The sequence below is a fragment of the Populus alba genome, chromosome 11 (assembly GCF_005239225.2).
Source record: "Populus alba chromosome 11, ASM523922v2, whole genome shotgun sequence".
NCBI classification, from domain to species: Eukaryota; Viridiplantae; Streptophyta; class Magnoliopsida; order Malpighiales; family Salicaceae; genus Populus; species Populus alba.
In genome coordinates, this window is record NC_133294.1 from 8509358 (window position 1) to 8532585 (window position 23228).

The 23228-nt window shown below is 33.2% G+C and overlaps 1 protein-coding gene, 1 long non-coding RNA gene and 1 pseudogene across 2 annotated transcripts; all 3 read left to right on the forward strand.

Moving 5' to 3' along the window:
• Window positions 1–4684: 4684 nt before the first annotated feature.
• LOC118054831 (uncharacterized) lies at window positions 4685–10841 on the forward strand (annotated as a pseudogene).
• A 521-nt stretch (window positions 10842–11362) lies between these two features.
• LOC140956188 (uncharacterized) lies at window positions 11363–13391 on the forward strand. The gene is made up of 3 exons (XR_012171296.1): window positions 11363–11803; window positions 12522–12578; window positions 13292–13391. It is a non-coding gene; the product is annotated as an uncharacterized lncRNA (long non-coding RNA).
• Window positions 13392–21880: 8489 nt separating this feature from the next.
• LOC118054777 (xyloglucan endotransglucosylase protein 1) lies at window positions 21881–23023 on the forward strand. Its single transcript, XM_035066465.2, has 3 exons — window positions 21881–22179; window positions 22326–22519; window positions 22615–23023. The coding sequence occupies exons 1-3, from the start codon at window positions 21904–21906 to the stop codon at window positions 23021–23023; spliced, it is 879 nt and encodes a 292-aa protein (XP_034922356.1). The 5' UTR covers window positions 21881–21903.
• Window positions 23024–23228: the final 205 nt, after the last annotated feature.

A 23228-nucleotide genomic window follows, 5' to 3' on the forward strand; every position in this document is an offset into this window, starting at 1 on the left:
TCGACTGAATGCAATGTTTAACCATGCCGATGCCTTCATTGCCTTACCAGGTGGTCTGGGTACATTGAAAGAGATCTTTCATATTTTCTCTTGGGCCCAACTGCACATTCACCATAAACCCATAGGTTTGTTAAATGTTAATGGTTTTTATGATAAGTTGTTGTCTTTTCTTGATCATGCTGTGGAACAGGAATTTCTAACATCTTCAGCATGACAAATCATAATCTCTACTGCTATTGCTGAACAATTGATTGATCAATTACAATCTTTCATCCATGTAATTAATCCCTCCATGAGTCGCATAAATTGGTCAACTAAGGAAAGCCGTAAAAAGCTTAGATTGGATTTGAGCCTTCGTTTGTAAAAACTGTGTGTTTTGGTTTTATTATTGTGTTTTGTTGTTTCTTATATTTGTTTAAGTGTGTTTTAGGTTTGTCAGTGTTCCTTATTTCAGGTGATATCTTCTATACTCTATCTTTTTACCTTAAGACATTGAGGACAATGTCTCATTTTGGTTGGGGGGAAAGGGTAGTAGTTGATATTAAAAAAAAAAACTGTGTTTTCTATTTCATAAACTATTTGCAAAACTGTTGTTACTAGGATGACAGAGTAAAAGGAGTTCTTTTGTTAAAGTGACTCTTGAGACGCATCTTAGTAAACATTCTTAACAAGGACTATCAGAATACTTCTTGAAATATTCAGGTTTACAAACTCTCGTATTGTTAGCACTTGATTCTGCTCATATGCTCATTTAACAAGTATTTTTAAATCTTCATTTTCACACACACACTTTAACATATGATTGTGGGTTGCACATTGGATTATTACATTATTTATGTTCTTTTGTTAAAGGTAACAACTAAGGGAAAGGGATAGTACATAATTTGCAAAAAAAAAAAACAATGATAATAAAAAGGTAGATAAGTTTGGTTTCGTAGCCTCCCTAACTTAAGTAATTAAGCCCGAAGGGGTGTTTTAACACTTAATACCCTAAAGTCAACTGATTTGGGAGCTATTGGCCCAACGCTTGTTACAGGGGTTGAGGAGAAAAGCTTAAGGTAATCAAACATTGCACTATCTACGTATCAGTATCTGCAACCCGAGTTGCTAAGCTCGCAGGGGTGTCTCAACACCTAATGCCCTAAGACCAATTGGTCTGGGAGTCATTAGCCTAAAACTCGTTACATGGGTTAAAGATGCATTGTGTTTCAAGTTGTATGTGTATATAAATAAATAAATAAATAAAGAAAAAGAAAATAATAATCCCAACCTAAGAAAGTTAGCCTTAAACATTAGAACAAAAATTTGTTTTTCTTCCAAGTAAAGCCCCATAACTATATGTTGATATTTTGAGCACAAAAGAAAGGTTTAGTAATATCTTGTTTAAGAGGTATTGAGCAGATATATGAATTTAATGAGAGTTTGTTTATCTGGATAAATTAAAGTAAGTTGAATGATGAATGCCTTGCTTTATGGAATTTGCAAATTGTTTTTCTATTTTAACGCTTTGATTACTAGGGACTAGTAATAAGCTGGTTGGGGGGTGTGATTGGTACTTAAAAGTGCATATTTATCGAGGTTTTATATCATCATTTTGCACTTAAAGTATCAATAACTCCTTAACTAAAGCATGTTTTTATCAATAATTGGGTCATATCTTGATTTTTAGATGTCCAAATGACCTCAAATTTTTACACAGATTCAGTAAAACATAGGCCTACAACTTTTATGTTTTCATCAAGATCTAAGAAGACCGTTTTCAAGTCCAAATTATAACAACAACAGAGAAGTCCGAATCTGTCCTGCAGCCCAAACACTGTTCAGTGTTTGGCCCATATCTGGAGTTCCTGGAAAGCTGAGTCAATTTCCTACAAGTTTCATGTTTTCCAGTGGACCTAGTTCTGATGGTAGCATTTTTGTTTTATTCAGACAAGAAGATAAGGATTTTCACCAAGCCACCCACTCAACAATTAGTCATCAAATCAATAATTTTGAATTTTGGCCTATAAAAGGAGGCATTTTCCATGTATTTAGGGGCTTGGTTGTTCAGATCAAGTTCATGCTCTTTATTTCTCTCTTTATATTTTTTTTTTGTAATTCTTAAGTTTTGCTTTCATTAATATCTTGTTTACGTTTTTCATTTCCTTTCCTTTCCTTAGTTAACTTGTATCTTATTTATGTTCTTGTTTTGTTTATTTATGTTTCTCTTCTTCATTATGTTTAGCTAAATTTATTATGTCAAGGTGAAAAAGTAACACTAATGGTATAAGAATAAGTATGGTGTAAACTCAACATGGACCTTAATGTTTAATATTAACATGTCTTATCTTTTTATCTTACTAATTCTTAATACCTTGCTTGTTAAATGGTTAATCTAGATTTGTGTTGTATAACACTTGGTACAACAAATGCTTGACACTCTCATAGCTCAACCGTATGGTATTACCTACACCTGAGCTATGAAAGGAACTTGATTTGTTGTCAACATAAGTTAGCATCATGAATTCCTGACAATATTTAAAAGTTTGGTGTTATATAAATAAGATAATTAATATGATCATGTTAACAATTTGTAATGAGTTATTAATGACAAATCATTCGATTGGAACCTCCTGTGTGTGTGGTTTCTAGTTGAATAATAAGAGTTTATACTATACTTGTTTGAAATACCATTGGTGGATCATCTAACCTTGACATTTATTTTTATCATTGTTTAATCCTTACATTAATCTTCCATCTCAAAGTTCTCATTAATTTCTTCCTCCTCCTCTTCTTTTTATTACTACTACTACTACTACTACTACTACTACTACTACTATTATTATTATTTACATTCTGTTTATATTATATAATATCTCTTTGATCTTTTCATAAACTTAGTATATAGGCTGGAAACCTGTGACCTGATCTTTTAGATCATTCTCAGGTATAACAACGCCACGTACTGAGTATTATTATTATTATTATTATTACTATTGTTGTTGTTGTTGTTGTTGTTGTTGTTGTTGTTGTCTTGTTATTTATAATTTATACAATTAACCTCTTTGTGGTTCGACCTCGGTCTTGCCGGGTTATTTATTACTTCGACACTCCTGCACTTGGGAGAAGATGTAAAACCTCCAGGTGAAAAATCATAAATTGACTAGTTTTAGGTAAGACAAAATAATTCGTAACTCTTGATTGGGTGATTAGAAAATTCTGAAAATTTGCGTGGAGCGTTCTAATATCATGCCTTATATTGGGTTAAAATTTCAGAATTTTTAGAGAAATTTTGAAATTTGACGAAAATTCATAAATTGACTAGTTTTAGGTAAAACAAAATAATTTGTAACTCTTGATTGGGTGATCAGAAAATTCTGAAAATTTTCGTGGAGTGTTCTAATATCATGCCTTAGCTTGGGTTAAAATTTCAGAATTTTTAGAGAAATTCTGAAATTTGACGAAAAATCACAATTCGACTAGTTTTACGTTATTGGACGTAATTTTTAATCCGACCATCGGATTGAGCCGAAAATTTTTGAGGAACCTTAAAATATACTGAATAAAACCTGGTTAAAATTTTAAGATGAATGGAGCTCGGTAGTGCTAGAAAACAAATAAGGACCGTCAAATAGAGGCAAAAATGCTCATTAGGGGTAGAATAGTTTATTTGCCATTGAAAAGAAAATATATAAAGCCCTCCTTCTCTGCTATTAACTGCCGAATGGGCAGAAACAAAAAGATGAAAAGAAAAACAGAGCATAACGGGAGAGATAGAGAGAAAAGTAAGGAAAAACAATAAGGAAATTGAGAGAGTAACTTTATAAACTTGCAAGTTAAACTTATAAAACACTAAATCAAGTGAAGGAAGGAGGATTTGAGAAGAGGAATTCAGCTAACCTTGGAAGAGAAGAGAAATTGGAAGAAAAACAATAGGTAAGCATGAGAAGTTTGGATTTAATGTTGATTTAGATGTTTTTCCTAAGCTTATTTGATTAAATTAGGAAGTAATTTCATGGAACTTTACCTTAGTTTCCCTTAAATCCTAGATTATTGAACTTAGGGTTCTTTATGTGAATTTGGGGGGAATTAGGAGGGGAAGGGAAAATGATGAAATTGAAGAGGAATAGAATGAAAACAAGTTGAAATAACAAGTAAATGAAGAGAGATTTGGGGGAGCAAAAAGAAACATCACATTCGGCCAATGAAGAAAAAAAATAAAAATGGGAGAATGAGTTTTGATGTTAATGTTTAGAAAAAAACCATGTTTAATCATGATAAATGAAAATGTAAGAAAGACTAAATGAAGAGATAGCATTTAAGTTGAGAAAAGAGAAATAAACTAGTTAAAAGAAAATATGAAGACAAGATGCCTAGATTGTGTTTGAATATAGTATTTAAATAAAATAAATAATATGATGTGAGGGTATAAAGAATAGAAGAATAATTTGATGGAGGAATTATGAACATAGAGAAAACAAAGAAGTAACTTGAGTTAAATATGAGGTTGTATGTAAAATAATGATGTTATATTTGAGAATGAATTTTTATTAGAACAAATTACAAATAAAAATATTATGTGCTTTATGTTTCGGCACATAAGAAAAAAAATATTGATGGACTAATGATATAATGACACTTGATTTGATTCAGGAGCTGTGTCTGGAGCTGGTCATCAGACAGGAGGAGCTGGGTCATCCCCGAACAGAAGGTAGGTGAATTAGTCACCTCTTTTTTTGTAATTTTTAGTTTTCCTAATTATCTATGTTGCTTATTTAATTGATATTAAATGAATGGAGCAAATGAATAATTTTGAGTTTTGATTATGTGAAATTACTGGTTTTATTGGTTAACAAAGAGGTTAACCGGATATGGGGTAATTCGTATGGAATTACCGGATTTTTTTGACTAATACAAGAGATTAGCCGGATGCTAGGTAATTCGAATGGAATTACCGGATTGATTGGCTAACAAAAGAGATTAGCTAGATACTGGGTGATTCATATGGAATTACCGGATTGATTTTGCTAACCGAAATGGGTTAGTCGGATTTTGGGTAATAAAGAGAATTACCGGGTTTATTGGTTAACAAAGAGGTTAACTGGATAAGGAGTAATTTATATGTAATTACCAGATTGATTGGCTAACAAAAAAGGTTAGCTGGATGATAGGTAATTCGAATGGAATTACTGGGTCTATTGGTAACCGAGGAAGGAAAAAATGAATTTTGGGTATCTATATGGAAGTGTTAGATGTATTTGGTAAATAAGAGGAATTAGTTGGATTTTTAAGTCCTAAAAAGATTATGTAAATTATAGGAGTAAGTTAGATTGAAGTAGAAGTACTAAATTTCAAAGGTTAAGAGTAATTATTTAATGTTAGATTAATATAATGAGAAAGTTAATTAATATGGTTGTTGTTGAAACAGGTATGCCACGAGGTGATGCAGATCGTTAGATGTAGGAATTCTCCTGTTTATGAATTACCATTTTGGAATGTAATATTCATGTCGTTACTTTCAATGTAAAAATCAAGTAGAAGGTGTAATAGGTAGTGGATGTATTATATATATGTATAGTTATTAGTATGATCAAATCATTTTCAAAATGATAAGATAAGATTTATTATAAACATAATATGACTCTTAATCTTAATGTTGTATTTATGTAGTTAGTTAGCATTTATTATGTTTGTGATGAATTTGTTTATCCTTTGGGTTGCTTTGGGAGTACATTTATGTTGATTATTAATTGATAAGTATAAGTATTGCGTTATTGTTTGGTGATTGGAATGTGATCCAGGATGATTGGATCAAGATGGAAGTCATAATGATATATATTAGAAGTGTTGTCGATAACTTGGTACCAACAAAAACAGAGGAAACTCTGCCGAAATTTTCAAAAAAAAAAAAAATCCCATAAATTTAGACATGTTACCCAATACTTGACATTGGTAAATAAATGTTTGGAGATTTCATGACATCATGATTTGAGACTGTTACATTTTGGTATCAGAGCATGGTTAAAGTTCAGGAGACCATTATTAATGCAAAAGAATAATGTTTCAGGATGGTGCGTACACGGCAAGAAGCCAGAGCTGACTCGTCACCCGTGAGGGACGAGCGTCTAGTTGAGACAGGAGATAGAGGACTAGAGAGAGATCCTCTGGTAGATACAGCATCTTTTGTGCCAGCCGGGTCGGTGCAATCCGGACAAGGAGAGTCATCTGGACTCCGAGATGAGCAGGGGATATTTGAGGGGGATGGGCAGGGGACTCAGCCCCCACCAACAGTAGCACCTGCAGTAGCACCAGCGGCACCCCCTGGTGTAGCACCTCCACCATATCTAGATCCAGCTTATATTGCACAGTTGGTTCGTGCAGTGATGACAGAGATGGCGGGACCATTGAGTACTACCCCTAGGGATAATGTGGTCACCTTAGTTCGATGGGTAAAGAGTCTAAGAGAATTAGGTTGTGAGGCATTTATGGGAGAGGAGGATGCTGAGATAGCCGGGCGATGGTTACGAAAGATAGAGAGGTCTATGGATCAAATAGCAGTACCAGCAGAGCTCCGAGTGGATTGTGCTACTCAGTTATTATCGGACAGAGCCCAGACATGGTGGGATATTGTTAAAGAGAGACGGGCTACTGAGACTCTTAGATGGAGGGATTTCAGGACAGAGTTTGAGAACCAGTATTATTCCCGACAGCATCGGAAGATCAAAGAACAGGAGTTCTTGGCTCTTACTCAGGGAGACATGACAGTATTGGAATATGAGAGGCGGTTTCAGGACCTCTCTATGTTTGCTTCTGTTTATTTACCGACTGAGCAACATCGGATAGAGAGACTCCGAGATGGACTCCGACAGGAGCTGAGGATGGGATTGGCTGCCTTGCAGTTTCTGACAGTGAGAGATTTTATAGTGGCCGCTCAGTCTCTAGAGGCCGTGGCAGCTGCAGGGCGACGAGAAGGTGATGGACAGGGTACTATGGGAGCAGAAAAGCGTAAGGAGCCTGCATCATTTACAGGGAGACCTCCTTTTTCAAAAAAGGGAAAAGGAGGACATTTTGGTCAGTTTCAGAAAAGAAGAGGAAATCTCGGATCAGGGGGTACATCGAGTAGACCTATGCAAAGCTCACAGGGAGGGTGGTCACGCCCACATACTAGTTTACCAGGAGGAGTTGCAGAGGGCTCCAGGATGACTACTTATCCCCTGTGTGTGAGATGCGAGCGTAAACATCCTGGAGATTGTTCGGTCACATCTGGCAGATGTTACATATGCAGACAGGATCATAGATGAAGGGATTGCCCCTATCTAGATGCTGCATGTTATCATTGTGGAGAGCCAGGTCATCGTAGGAGGGAGTGTCCCCAGAGGACTATAGGGCAGACACAGAGACAAGGTTTTTCAGTACAGAGCCAGCAGCAGTCTGTGACCGTGGACAGGCCGGGTAGACCTGCCCAGTCTGGGACTAGTGCTGTTCGAGGTCGACCTCGAGTACCAGGAGGGGGAGCTCAAGGGAGAGTTTTTCGTATGACTCAGGAAGATGTGCGAGCTGCCACTGATGTTGTTGCAGGTACTTTACTATTAGAATCTCAACATGTATATACATTGATTGATCCTGGTGCTACCCACTCCTTTGTAGCTAGAAAATGGGAAGATAAATTGAAAGTGCAACCTATGAGAGTGGAAAAAGGGGTAGTAATTGGTACACCTTTAGGGGAAACCGTACTTATAGAGTATGTTTACAGGGGTTGTCGGGTAAAAATAGAAGATGTAGAAATGAGGGTAGATTTATTACCACTAGACCTATACGATTTTGAGATGATTTTAGGAATGGATTGGCTAGTAACATACAGAGCCCAAATTGATTGTTTTACTAAAACGGTAACTCTCCAAGATGAGGGGGGTAGGAGGGTAGAGTTTAGAGGAGAGAGGAACATCATACCAAATAGTATAATTTCGGTCATGACAGCTAGGAAACTATTAAGAAAGGGATGTACAGCTTATCTTGCCTATGTAGTAGATTTGGAAAAGAAAGAAATGGAGTTAGATAAAATACCTATAGTAAGAGAGTTTCCAGATGTATTTCCAAAGGAATTACCCGGTTTACCACCTGAGAGAGAAGTAGAAGTTTCGATAGAAACACTGCCTGGAACTACACCAGTAGCTCAGGCACCGTATCGAATGGCTCCTGCGGAATTGGTGGAATTGAAAATACAATTGCAAGAATTGCTGGATAAAAAGGGTTTATCCGCCCTAGTGTTTTCACCTTGGGGGGCTCCTGTGCTGTTTGTTAAAAAGAAAGATGGAACTTTACGGCTCTGTATAGATTATAGACAGCTCAATAAAGTGACTATAAAAATAAGTACCCCCTTCCACGAATTGATGATTTGTTTGATCAGTTAAAAAGGGGCGTGTGTGTATTTTCAAAAATAGACTTGAGGTCAGGTATCATCAGGTGACGATAAAGGAGAAAGATATGAAGAAAAACAGCTTTTAGAACTCGCTACGGGCATTATGAGTTTGTGGTGATGCCTTTTGGATTAACTAATGCTCCAGCGATATTTATGGATTTGATGAATCGGTTTTTTCGATCCTGTCTGGATAAGTTTGTAGTAGTGTTTATTGATGATATACTAATATATTCTTCATCACAAATGGAACATCCAAATCACTTGAGAGAAGTGTTAGAGACCTTAAGGAGAAATAAGTTGTATGCGAAGCTGAGTAAGTGTGAATTTTGGCTGAACGAAGTAGTATTTTTGGGTCATGTGATATCGGAGAAGGGTATTAGTGTGGATCCGAAGAAGAAGAAGCAGTATTGAGATGGGAAAGACCTACAAATGTGACTGAAATTCGTAGTTTCTTGGGCTTAGCTGGATATTATAGAAGATTTATAGAAGGATTTTCCACGATAGCCTCTCCAATGACTCGGCTAACTCGGAAGGAAGTTAAGTTTGAATGGTCAAAGGAGTGTGAAACAAGTTTTCAAGAGTTAAAATCTAGGTTAACTTCAGCCCCAGTATTGGCTTTACCAAAAGAACAAGAGGGATTTGTCGTGTATAGCGATGCTTCCAGTAAGGGTTTGGGTTGTGTATTACTTATGCAGCATGGAAAGGGTAATCGCCTATGCATCCAGACAGTTTTAAAACCACATGAAGTGAACTATCCAGTACATGATTTGGAGCTGGCAGCTGTGGTGTTTGCTTTGAGGATATGGAGGCATTATCTGTACGGAGTACAGGTAAAGATTTTTACAGATCACAAAAGTTTTAAAATACTTAATGTCACAAAAAGAATTGAATATGCGTCAGAGGAGATGGATGGAGCTAATCAAAGATTATGATTGTATTATTGACTATCACCCGGGAAAAGCAAATGTGGTGGCAGATGCTCTAAGTCGGAAGAACAAAGCTTTTATTGGTGGCTTACTAGTGCGAGGTGATAGAGAACTCTTGGAACTTGGTGGGCTAAATGTGCACTTGAATGTGACTTCAAAAGGAATGTTACTGGCAACGTTAATGCTACAATCTGATATGAGAGAAAAGATTCGAAAAGTTCAAGGTGAAGATCCCGAAGTAAAGAAAGAAATGAGCAATGTAAAAGTCGGCCAAGACTCTTCATTTCGAATGTCGAATGATGGGCTCGTAGTGATGGGAAAAAGAATATATTTACCTGATGATAAGGTTTTAAAAGGTGAAGTTTTAAAAGAAGCTCATGAGTCTAAATTGGCGATCCATCCAGGGAGCACGAAAATGTATAGAAATTTGAAGGAGAGTTACTGGTGGCAAACATGAAGAAGGAGATAGCAGAATATGTGGCCAAGTGTGCCATATGTCAACAGGTGAAAGTAGAGCATCAACGACCGGCTGGAGAATTACAGCCTCTTCCGATTCCAGAATGGAAAATGGAGAATATCACTATGGATTTTGTGTCTGGGCTACCCAGAAGTAGGAAAGGACACGATGCCATATGGTGATTGTGGATAGACTGACAAAGTCTTCTTTGTTTTTGCCTATGAAGATGGGGATTCGGTTGAAAAACTAGCTCAATTATATATTAAGGAGGTGGTGAGATTACATGGTGTACCAGTTTCTATAGTTTCTGATAGGGATCCTCGGTTTACATCAAGGTTTATGGCCGATGTATACAACGAGCTTTGGGTACCAGATTGAATCTAAGCACAGCTTTTCATCCACAGACTGATGGGCAATCTGAAAGGACAATACAAATTTTAGAAGATTTGTGCGGTCTTGTATTCTAGAGTTTGGAGGTCAATGGGAGGATCACTTGCCATTAGTAGAATTTACTTATTAACAATAGTTATCAATCTACTATTGGAATGGCACCATATGAAGCATTGTATGGAAGGAGATGTCGAACTGCAGTATGTTGGGATGAAGTTGGGGAAAGAAAATTATTAGGACCTGAACTGGTGCAGATCATGGTTGATAAGGTGAAGGTGATAAAGGAAAGGATGAAAGAAGCTCAAGATCGGCAAAAGAGCTATGCAGATAATCGACGGAGACCTCTAGAGTTCCAAATTGGAGATGCAATATTTTTAAAGGTTGCTCCATGGAAGCATGTGATTCGGTTTGGAATGAAAGGAAAATTAGCACCCAGGTATATCGGGCCTTATAAAATTATAGAAAGAATTGGGACGGTTGCCTATCGTGTACTACTGCCACCACATTTAGATAGGATACATAATGTGTTCCATGTCTCGATGCTGCGAAAAGCAAATTTGGATCCTACACGAATTTTGCCACAAATTCCAATGGAAGTGCGGGAAGATTTAACTATGGAGGTACAACCTGTGCAAATTATGGACCGAAGTATAAAGGAATTACGAAATAAAAGGGTGCCGTTAGTAAAAGTATTGTGGAGAAACTCTCAAATAGAAGAAGAAACCTGGGAGAGAGAGTCAGAAATGATGAAGAAATATCCTGGATTATTTTCTTATAGAGGTATGAATTTAAATTTCGAGGACGAAATTTTTTTTTAGAAGGGGAGAATGTAAAACCTCCAGGTGAAAAATCATAAATTGACTAGTTTTAGGTAAGACAAAATAATTCGTAACTCTTGATTGGGTGATTAGAAAATTCTGAAAATTTGCGTGGAGCGTTCTAATATCATGCCTTATATTGGGTTAAAATTTCAGAATTTTTAGAGAAATTTTGAAATTTGACGAAAATTCATAAATTGACTAGTTTTAGGTAAAACAAAATAATTTGTAACTCTTGATTGGGTGATCAGAAAATTCTGAAAATTTTCGTGGAGTGTTCTAATATCATGCCTTAGCTTGGGTTAAAATTTCAGAATTTTTAGAGAAATTCTGAAATTTGACGAAAAATCACAATTCGACTAGTTTTACGTTATTGGACGTAATTTTTAATCCGACCATCGGATTGAGCCGAAAATTTTTGAGGAACCTTAAAATATACTGAATAAAACCTGGTTAAAATTTTAAGATGAATGGAGCTCGGTAGTGCTAGAAAAAAAATAAGGACCGTCAAATAGAGGCAAAAATGCTCATTAGGGGTAGAATAGTTATTTGCCATTGAAAAGAAAATATATAAGCCCTCCTTCTCTGCTATTAACTGCCGAATGGGCAGAAACAAAAAGATGAAAAGAAAAACAGAGCATAACGGGAGAGATAGAGAGAAAAGTAAGGAAAAACAATAAGGAAATTGAGAGAGTAACTTTATAAACTTGCAAGTTAAACTTATAAAACACTAAATCAAGTGAAGGAAGGAGGATTTGAGAAGAGGAATTCAGCTAACCTTGGAAGAGAAGAGAAATTGGAAGAAAAACAATAGGTAAGCATGAGAAGTTTGGATTTAATGTTGATTTAGATGTTTTTCCTAAGCTTATTTGATTAAATTAGGAAGTAATTTCATGGAACTTTACCTTAGTTTCCCTTAAATCCTAGATTATTGAACTTAGGGTTCTTATGTGAATTTGGGGGAATTAGGAGGGGAAGGGAAAATGATGAAATTGAAGAGGAATAGAATGAAAACAAGTTGAAATAACAAGTAAATGAAGAGAGATTTGGGGGAGCAAAAAGAAACATCACATTCGGCCAATGAAGAAAAAAAAATAAAAAATGGGAGAATGAGTTTTGATGTTAATGTTTAGAAAAAAACCATGTTTAATCATGATAAATGAAAATGTAAGAAAGACTAAATGAAGAGATAGCATTTAAGTTGAGAAAAGAGAAATAAACTAGTTAAAAGAAAATATGAAGACAAGATGCCTAGATTGTGTTTGAATATAGTATTTAAATAAAATAAATAATATGATGTGAGGGTATAAAGAATAGAAGAATAATTTGATGGAGGAATTATGAACATAGAGAAAACAAAGAAGTAACTTGAGTTAAATATGAGGTTGTATGTAAAATAATGATGTTATATTTGAGAATGAATTTTTTATTAGAACAAATTACAAATAAAAATATTATGTGCTTTATGTTTCGGCACATAAGAAAAAAAAATATTGATGGACTAATGATATAATGACACTTGATTGATTCAGGAGCTGTGTCTGGAGCTGGTCATCAGACAGGAGGAGTTGGGTCATCCCGAACAGAAGGTAGGTGAATTAGTCACCTCTTTTTGTAATTTTTAGTTTTCCTAATTATCTATGTTGCTTATTTAATTGATATTAAATGAATGGAGCAAATGAATAATTTGAGTTTTGATTATGTGAAATTACTGGTTTTATTGGTTAACAAAGAGGTTAACCGGATATGGGGTATTCGTATGGAATTACCGGATTTTTTTGACTAATACAAGAGATTAGCCGGATGCTAGGTAATTCGAATGGAATTACCGGATTGATTGGCTAACAAAAGAGATTAGCTAGATACTGGGTGATTCATATGGAATTACCGGATTGATTTTGCTAACCGAAATGGGTTAGTCGGATTTTGGGTAATAAAGAGAATTACCGGGTTTATTGGTTAACAAAGAGGTTAACTGGATAAGGAGTAATTTATATGTAATTACCAGATTGATTGGCTAACAAAAAAGGTTAGCTGGATGATAGGTAATTCGAATGGAATTACTGGGTCTATTGGTAACCGAGGAAGGAAAAAATGAATTTTGGGTATCTATATGGAAGTGTTAGATGTATTTGGTAAATAAGAGGAATTAGTTGGATTTTTAAGTCCTAAAAAGATTATGTAAATTATAGGAGTAAGTTAGATTGAAGTAGAAGTACTAAATTTCAAAGGTTAAGAGTAATTATTTAATGTTAGATTAATATAATGAGAAAGTTAATTAATATGGTTGTTGTTGAAACAGGTATGCCACGAGGTGATGCAGATCGTTAGATGTAGGAATTCTCCTGTTTATGAATTACCATTTTGGAATGTAATATTCATGTCGTTACTTTCAATGTAAAAATCAAGTAGAAGGTGTAATAGGTAGTGGATGTATTATATATATGTATAGTTATTAGTATGATCAAATCATTTTCAAAATGATAAGATAAGATTTATTATAAACATAATATGACTCTTAATCTTAATGTTGTATTTATGTAGTTAGTTAGCATTTATTATGTTTTGTGATGAATTTGTTTATCCTTTGGGTTGCTTTGGGAGTACATTTATGTTGATTATTAATTGATAAGTATAAGTATTGCGTTATTGTTTGGTGATTGGAATGTGATCCAGGATGATTGGATCAAGATGGAAGTCATAATGATATATATTAGAAGTGTTGTCGATAACTTGGTACCAACAAAAACAGAGGAAACTCTGCCGAAATTTTCAAAAAAAAAAAAAATCCCATAAATTTAGACATGTTACCCAATACTTGACATTGGTAAATAAATGTTTGGAGATTTCATGACATCATGATTTGAGACTGTTACAGAAGACATCAATGTTTTGGTCGTGTCACTACTCCATATGAATTATTGCTACATAAAATCTACTCTACTCACTAATAACCACAAGAATAATATATATATGTATTAAATGAAGGCACACTTACTAGCCATGTGTTCTTAAAGGTTGGTTTTTTTTATCTTCATCAATGATACATAGCCTTTAAAACAAAGAAAAAGGGTAGCTTTTACAGAGTCTCGTAGTCACTTTAAAACTTTTTCACCTGTTAATTTAATATGCCCTATAGCCAATTGGTTGATTACACATGACATCATTATATTCATATAAGTACATATTTATTATTAATAACACTTAATTTATTTTTAATAATATAATATTAGATTAATGAATATAGAGTAAAAATAAAGTTTATGGGGCAAAAAATACTTTGCAAAGAAAATTATAAAATTGTTATAATTATAAGATTCGTATTGCATCAAAGCATTGTTCTTAAAATGCTCGTTGTCGATGTTCTCTTAAATATTGAACATTCATTAGAGCCGTAAAGACTAATACATATTATGTTCTTTCCTTTATGAAAGGAAACAATTGTTTTCATAAGCTGAGGTCTAAGGGATACCTAAAACTACTATATAGGTGCTTGTCATAAGACATGTACAGTGAACTGACCTGTATGAGAATTCTATATGGAGAGATCACATATATCTATGGAAAGGCTCACGTGACGATTGTGTAAGTGATCTTTAAACTTGAGATCACTAAGTTATTTTATATAAAGAATGTTATGCTTTGATCTTGTTACATGTTATCTTAATCGAGGTAATAAAAGGACAGACATTGGGATACCATAAACTACATGAATGTACTTGAGTGATCAAAGAAGGATTTATCACTCTTGGTGTATTAGGAAAAATGTTCCATCTATTTTCAAACAATATTGATTGATAAATCCTTGGTCAATGTATAATAAGATTTGAAAAGAGTTTTAAATCTTATTTAAACGACCAATGCCAATTATATAAAGAACAAACATGATTTAATATGACAAATATACTCTATGCTTTAATGTTAAATTGAAATATTATTGATGAAATGATATTAATAACAATGAGAAATTGGTCACTGAAGGTTAGTCAAACCACTAATGACTTTTCTAATATTTATAGGATCATGACGCGTTGCTAGACGATGCACTTGATCTTCAAATATAAATAAATCAATTGTTTAATTATAAAAAATTAAATTGTTTAATTTATTTAATTCTATTTAATTAGAATTAGAATTTATATTTGGACTAATATATTAAGAATCTAATGAGTCACATATATTAAGAACCATTAGTTATAAATTAAACTATGATGATTAATTAAGCATGTCTTGATTAAAATATATTTTAGAAATTAAGGATTATAATATAATTGATACATGGATTATATTTCTAGACTTAGAAAAATCAAGTAAGGACTTGATTAAGTTAATTCTAAAATTGTCTTGAATTAATATATGCATATTATTCAGGGAATAAATTGATATTTTTTAATTTATAGGGTTTTTTAGATTGCCCTCTAAATAGTAAGCTATAACTCTTATTATAGGTGTTGTTATCTGTTAGACAGAAAAACTATAAAAACATAGAATTAGATCTAGCACTCTAGACATAGCAATCCCTCTTTCTTAAATAAGAATTTATGAGATTTATCACGGATAGTTTATGTGGATTACCGTTGGAAGCCAGGCAATTGAAGGACTTGTAATTTATGACAACTCATCCTTTAAAGAATTATTCAAAGTCGAAGAAGATCAGATCTTCAGGTAATAAATCTTTAAACAACTATAGATATGTCTAATGAGATCCTAGGGACTCTTGATAATTTTGTTTCATAGTTTTCATTACATGCATGATATTCGAGAAATCCAACAGTGGTAGTGAAGACTTATTTTTCCCAAAAGTATTTTTTCTCTCATGATTTCTTCTTCTTCTGTTTTTTTTTTTTTTTAAAAGAATGGCTACTATTATGGCCATATTATCTGAATAAGGCTAAAATATGGTATTCTAGCTAGAATCCACCATTGAATTTCTAAAAATATAGTTTTAGGTGGTTGTTACAGTTGCTACCGTGGCTGGTGTGCTTGGCTGTGCTAGAATGGTGTAATGCGAGGGTTGCTGCCCTACAGTGCTGCCAGGTGAAGTGGTAGCACTGCTGCTCTTGCTGAGGGTTGCATTGGTGTGGGTAACCAATGCCGCCAATAGCAAGGGTGTTGCAACAAAGAGGAGTAGAATTTACAATTTTTCCCTTATAGCCTTTTTAGGGTTCTTTGAGGGATAAAATTACAATTCTACACCTAAAAGTTATATCTAATTATTTTTTGGTATATTTGGTGTTGAAATTACTATTTCAGGCCTCCATGTATAAAATAATAATTTTATATTAAAATTGAAACCCTTAATTAAATTAATTATAGAATTAATTTTCCTAATTAGATTAGGATTGAATTAAAATTTTTAATTTAGTTTTTTGAGTTCTATGATATCCTAATAGGATTAAGATTTATTTAATTAAATGGTTTAATTAAATAATTTTTAGAAAAACTAGTTTTTCTAAAATAAAGAGTTTTTTAAGCGAAAACATTTTATTTTAATTAATACTAAAATAGTTCAGGATATTAATAAGACTTTTAATGTGATTAATTTTCTTATTAATTTTTTAAAATGTTTTTCATGGAAATTATGTTGTATATTTTTTTTGTTTGGGAAATTATAAAATTGGATTGGATTTAAAATTTCTAAATGTTCGAATATTATTTTAAAAAATTATACATAAAGCCAATAATTAGAATTGAAACATGCAATAATTTTATTATGCATATTAATATGTCATTATGCATGATGGATGGTTATGGACATTAAAGACCAATGTGATTGTGCTTTTGTTTAATGGTTGAATGATTGTAATTTTTTTAATTAGGGTCTGCATATCCTGTATTATCTTTATTTTTTCTTTTAGGTTGTAATTCTTTTCTTATCTAATTCTCCTCGAATGTAACTTGAGGTTTTAAATTAATTATGTAAATGTTATGTAATTTAGAAATGTAGGAATTTAGATAAGAAATTATTATGTGATCCAAGATAAATAAAGAAATGGTGATGAATACTATAACCAAAGTGCTCGCAATGAACTTACAAAGACTTAAATATGTCCTTAATCATCCAATTAGAATCTCATGCTAGGGGTGGATGATATATATATTGTTATTGTTATTGTTATGTATGAAATATGTATTTGTTATGCCATGTTTTTAATGATGTTTCATTATTAAATCCTTCATTAAAATATTAAGTGCATGTTGAGAACATGAAAAGTTGCCTTCAAATTTTATATGCATAAAACCAGAGTTTTATTCATGAATAACTTGTTGAGTCACCCAAGGTTACCATTATTTGAATATGTTTAATGCTATAAAATTGAGTTATACTTAACTAACCTATATGATTTGGATGAGTTACTTATGATCATATAAGGTTAGAGGCATGCGTTGGGCAAAACATATAAAATATGTTTAGATAAAGAGTTGTCATATAACTGATCTAGGAATCACATAGAGATATGATTGATAAACTATGTTATCTATCTAATTTAATTTATTTTAATTTGTTGAGTCACTCAAGGTTTGATAAATTAAATGGGATCCTAGCTCACTATGAAAATCTAAGTGAGATTTCCCGAATTAATAAGGAGGGCTATTAATTTGCAAGAAAATAATAGGAGATCAAATTACAATTAAAGTCTATATCTAAATTTGGATATAATTATGTATTCATGAAACTAATACTCATTATTTTTATATAAATAAATTGGTAGATCAAAATGAGTAGTAACATATCCCTACGAAGTATACTTGATGCTAACAAATTGTCTAGATCAAATTTCTTGCATTAGCACTGAAATGTGAGAATTGTTCTCAAGTAAGAAAAAAGGTTGTATATTCTTGAAAATCCAATTTCAAATTCCCTTGCGAAGGATGTTGAAGAAGAGGTCAAAAATGAACATGAACATCATGTTAATGATGATGAACATACTATATGTGTGATGTTAGCCGATATATCACATAAACTTCAAAGGTAACATGAGAACATGGATGCCCATACTATTATGCATCTTAAAGAATTGTTTGATGAGGCCAGTAGGATTGAGAGGTATGAGAACTCTAAGGAATTGTTCTGTTGTAAAATGACAAAGGGTTCTTCAGCGAACACTAATGTTTTTGAAAATAATTGGCTATATTGCGAAATTAGGCCAATTAGGTTTTGTCATGACCATGAGTTAAGTATTGGCTTGGTCTTGCAGTAATTACCCTAAAAAAATTTACAATTCATTATGAACTATCACATGAAGTTGGATAATATATTGCAAGAATTGCTTAAATATGCTAAAGACGGCTGAAGAGGCCTTTAAGAAGGAAAAATGTCTAGTTCTTCTTGTTAAGTCTTCTATAATGTCTAAGAAGGATAAAAACAATAAGGGTGTTGTCTCTAAAGCAAATAAATTAAAGTTTGATGGGTCAAATTATAATTTTAAGGGTTGATTTGGTCAAATCATGGGCTTAATTGCATAAATATTGAAGTTTGATGGTCAATTAAGGACTTAATTAAAGAAATCCAAAACCAAGAACCAAGCTGGAAAAGATGCGTAAATATAGGTACTGAAATTAACTAAATCAAGGGTCAAATTAAAGAAATTAAAAGTTTAATGACCAATCGAGGGTCAAATTGCATAAATTTGAAACCAAGGACCAAAGGGAAAAGGCGCTGAAATATAGGGCTTGAATTGAAGTTCATCAGGGGTAAAATTGAAAATATTAAAAGTTTAGAGCCAATTAGGGGTGTAATTAGGAATAAATCACACATCAAAGGACTACTATGCAATTGGCCAAAACAATACCGTTTTGAAGATCACTATTCATCTTCTTCTTCAGAGAGGCTGCTCGAGTGGCCTCCTTCCTAAGGCATTTGACGCCTCATTTCTCCCCCAAATTGGAAAAAAAACATTTACCAACATGATCACCTAACACCTTACTACACGCCATTTGATCGAGGTTTCAGAAGTGATGACACCACCCCAAAATAGTCAACCCGACCAACCATTTTCCTGCATAAAACTGACAGTTCATCATTGTTATTTCAAACCAATGGTTGGGACTTGGGATGCTTTCGGGTCAAACTAAGGGCTGGGATTTGACACCACAAGAGACCAAGTGTCCCTCTTCCACCCCTTATATTATAAATAGATTTGATTTTCATGGCTGGAGAAGAGAGGAGATTGGGTCTATAGTCGATAGCATGCAGGAACTAAAGAAAAGTAAAAGATTAGTTTAAGGCAAGGTGGACCTACAATTCAGTAATGAAGCAATGCTAGCTTTAAAGAGTAGGAATATCAAATTTTGATGATATAATCAATAGATTTGATTTCATAAAAAATATGGATAAACCTTGTGTTTACAAAAGGTTAGTGAGAGTGATGCCATTTTCCTAATATTATATGTAAAAGATATTTTATTTTTAAGAAACAACATATCTTTACTTTAATTAGTGAGGTTTTGGCTGTCTAAGAATTTCTTCAAAAAATAATTGGAAGAAGCAACCTATATATTAGATATAAAGATCTATAAAGATAGATCTAGAAGGTTGCTTCAATTATCGCAATCCATACATATAGATTACATGCAAAAATAACTTAGCATGGAAAAAACAAATCTAAGATTGGATTCTCATTTATTTTACATGAAATACCTCCCTCCAATGACATGTGTTCTAAGACAAATAATGAGAGAGATATGATGGAAATGATATCTTATACTTGACTATAAGATCCATCATTGAAAACGATAAACTATAAGTTCAAAAATGTTTGAATTAGGATTTTTTTCAATGAAATATTTGAAAAATAGTAAATACTAGTCAATATATGTTTTACTTTAAATGGTAATGTTCTGAGTTGGAAGAGTTCCAAACAAGAGAGCACAACTGATTCTATAACTGAATAAGAATATACTTCCACGTTTAAGGAAACAAAGAGGTTTTTAGGTAAAAAAGTTCATCAATAAACTAGGTTGGTTCCTAGCATTGTTGATCTAATTGCCTAGTAACTGATAATAATGGAATGAGATTTGAAAAGAGTTTTAAATTTGATTCAAACGATCAATGACTATTATGTAGAGAACAAACATGATTTAACATGGCAAACATACTTCATGCTTTAATGTTAAATCAAAACATTATTGATGAAAATATATTAATTACACTAAGAAACCGGTCACTGAAAGGTTAGTAAAACAACTAATGATTTTTCTAATATTTGAGGGATTATGACACGTTACTAGACGAAGCACTTGATCTTCAAATATAAATTAATCAATTATTTAATGTAATTAATTCTATTTAATTATAGTTATAATTTATATTTGGGTCAACATAGTAGAAACCTAATGAGTTACACATATTAAGAACCATTAGTCATAAATTAAATTAGGATGATTTAATTAAGTATGACTTGATTAAAATATATTTTAAAAACTAAGGACTAGAGTATAATTAATACATGGATATATATTTCTAGACCTAGAAAAATCAAGAAAAGGACTTGATTGAGTTAATTTCTAAAACTTTTCTAGATTAATATATAAATATTATTTAGGGATAAATTGATATTTTATCAATTTATAAGATTTTTTCCCTATAAATAGTATGTCATGCATCTTATTCTAGGTGTTGTTGTCTACAAAACAGAAAAACTACAAAAATACAGAATTAGAGCTAGCACTCTAAGTATAGCAACCTCTCTCTCCTAAATAAGAATTTAGAAGATTTCTTAAAGGTGGTTCGTATGGATTACCATCGGCGGTCGGATAATTGGACTACTTGTGGTTTGTGACAACTTAACCTTTAAAAAGTTATTTAAAGCCGAAAAAAATCAAGTTTTCAGGTAATAAATTTCTAAACAACTCTAGATTTGTCTAACTAAATCTTAGAGACTTCTAAATAATTTTATTTTATAGTTTCTACTATGTTTATAATATTTGAAAAACCCAATATCTCCAAGTAGTCTAAAATAATAGATGATAACCACATTAATCATCTTACCATTCCATGGACACACCTACTTGGATTCAAAGCTATATATAAACAGCCTTGAACCCTAATGTAAAGCAAGATGTTTTTCTCTACTGTATTCTGATATACAATCATCTTCTTCTTTTAACTTTGCTCTCGGCAAACATTTACAACAAAGTCTCTAATGCTCTTTTCCTTTATTATCAGTACTAACTTAAATATTGGAGGCTATTTTGCAGATGTTTCAGTCACCTAAAGCCCAACAAAGTCTCTAGTTTTGCAAAAAAAAAAAAAAAAAAAAAAAAAACTCTTTAAGACTGTTTATTTTTATTTTCTTACATCATCACCTTCCATACAAAGCAAGGAACCAAACTCACGTGTATTCTTGAGTTCCATGTTCCCTTGCCTAGTTATTTAAGCCTTCTTTTTATTCTTTTAAGAGTCCAAAGCAAAGTTGTTTTTCTACGATACACAGCCCAATCATGCTATATTTTATATGTTGATAAAGAACAGATTGGAGATATACGAGATCCAGCTCATCTTGGCTTTTTAATTATTGACATTCCCGTTATTCTTCTTCTTCTTCTACAGCACACAGAAAGCCCTTTTGTAACACACTTAAATTAACCTTCTTTTATTCTATGAGGAGATTAAGGTTATTCTTATATTAATATACCTGAAAAAAACGCATTAGTTGCTTAGCATAAACTCAGCAGACGCGGCTTCAAAAATTAGTAAATAATTGTAAGAATCCCTCAAATAACTTGACACATAAAACTTCTTAGCTTAACGTGTTCTATTTCCAGCTCTAATCCTTCTGTAGTTTGGGATCGAGTCCACTTCAAGCTTCATATATAATTCTTCTCTATACCATGCCATTATATAAAGTTCTCTAATGCAACTTAACCAGTCCACCAATCTAATTAATTACAGCACATTTTGCATCTTTCAAGATGGAAATTTATGTTTTTTCGGTACTAGTGTTCTTGCTTTCTCTTATTATGGCTTCTTTCATGGCTGCTTCAGCTGGTAATTTCAATCAAGAAGTTGACCTAACATGGGGTGGTGATCGTGCTAAGATACTCAGTGGAGGAAACGTTCTGTCTCTTACACTTGATAAGGTCTGTGGCTCTGGCTTTCAATCCAAGAGCGAGTATCTCTTCGGAAGGATAGATATGCAGATCAAGCTTGTTGGTGGTAACTCTGCTGGTTCTGTCACTGCTTACTATGTAAGTCCGCTTGTTGACTATTCCACCTTAGAATCAAGATTCTAATCACATATTTTTGAAACTCAGAATCATAAATCATGAGAGTAAAAGGACTTCAAATTTTTATAGTATACTTGTGTCTCAGCTATCTATACATTCTGTTGCAGTTATCCTCAGAAGGGCCATACCACGATGAAATTGATTTTGAGTTCTTAGGGAACCTTAGCGGAGAACCCTATACTGTTCACACTAATGTGTACACTCAAGGGAAAGGGGACAGGGAACAACAATTCCACCTTTGGTTTGATCCAACAAAAGATTTTCACTTGTATTCTGTTGTATGGAACCACCAACGTATCATGTAAGATTTTGCTATATAATTTTGCTGTTCTTATTTTCTTGAAGAGCTGCACAGCTTAGCACTCACAAAAGTTTTCTTATAATTCTTATCTCTAGTTTCTTAGTGGATGACACGCCTATAAGAGTGTACGAAAATCAAGAATCCATTGGAGTTCCTTTCCCGAAGAACCAACCTATGAAGCTTTACTCCAGCCTATGGAATGCTGATCAATGGGCGACGAGAGGTGGACTAGTGAAAGCAGATTGGACTAAGGCACCTTTCACAGCATACTACAGGAATTTCAAAGCCAACGCGTGCTTATGGTCATCAGGATCGTCTTCTTGCTCATTAAAGACTACTAGCTCCATCACAAACAATGCTTGGCAGACTCAAGGTCTGGATTCGACTGGTCGTAGAAGCCTTAGATGGGTGCAAAAATATTACATGATTTACAATTATTGCACGGATTATAAGAGATTTCCTATGGGTCGCCCGCGTGAGTGCAGGCTTTCTAAGCATTTTTAGAGAGAGTTTTGCTGCTTGAATGCAACTATAAGATACCATCTGGTATAATGTTAATTGGTTTGGTTTCATATGTTGTTCCTTTTATTTTTGTTGTATAAATATAATAAAAAAGGCTCTTGGTCCTCGTTGTAGATGTCTACATGTTTTTCACCAAGATTTTGTTTTATTTTGAGAAACCACCTAATAACCAAATCAAATCTCTCAA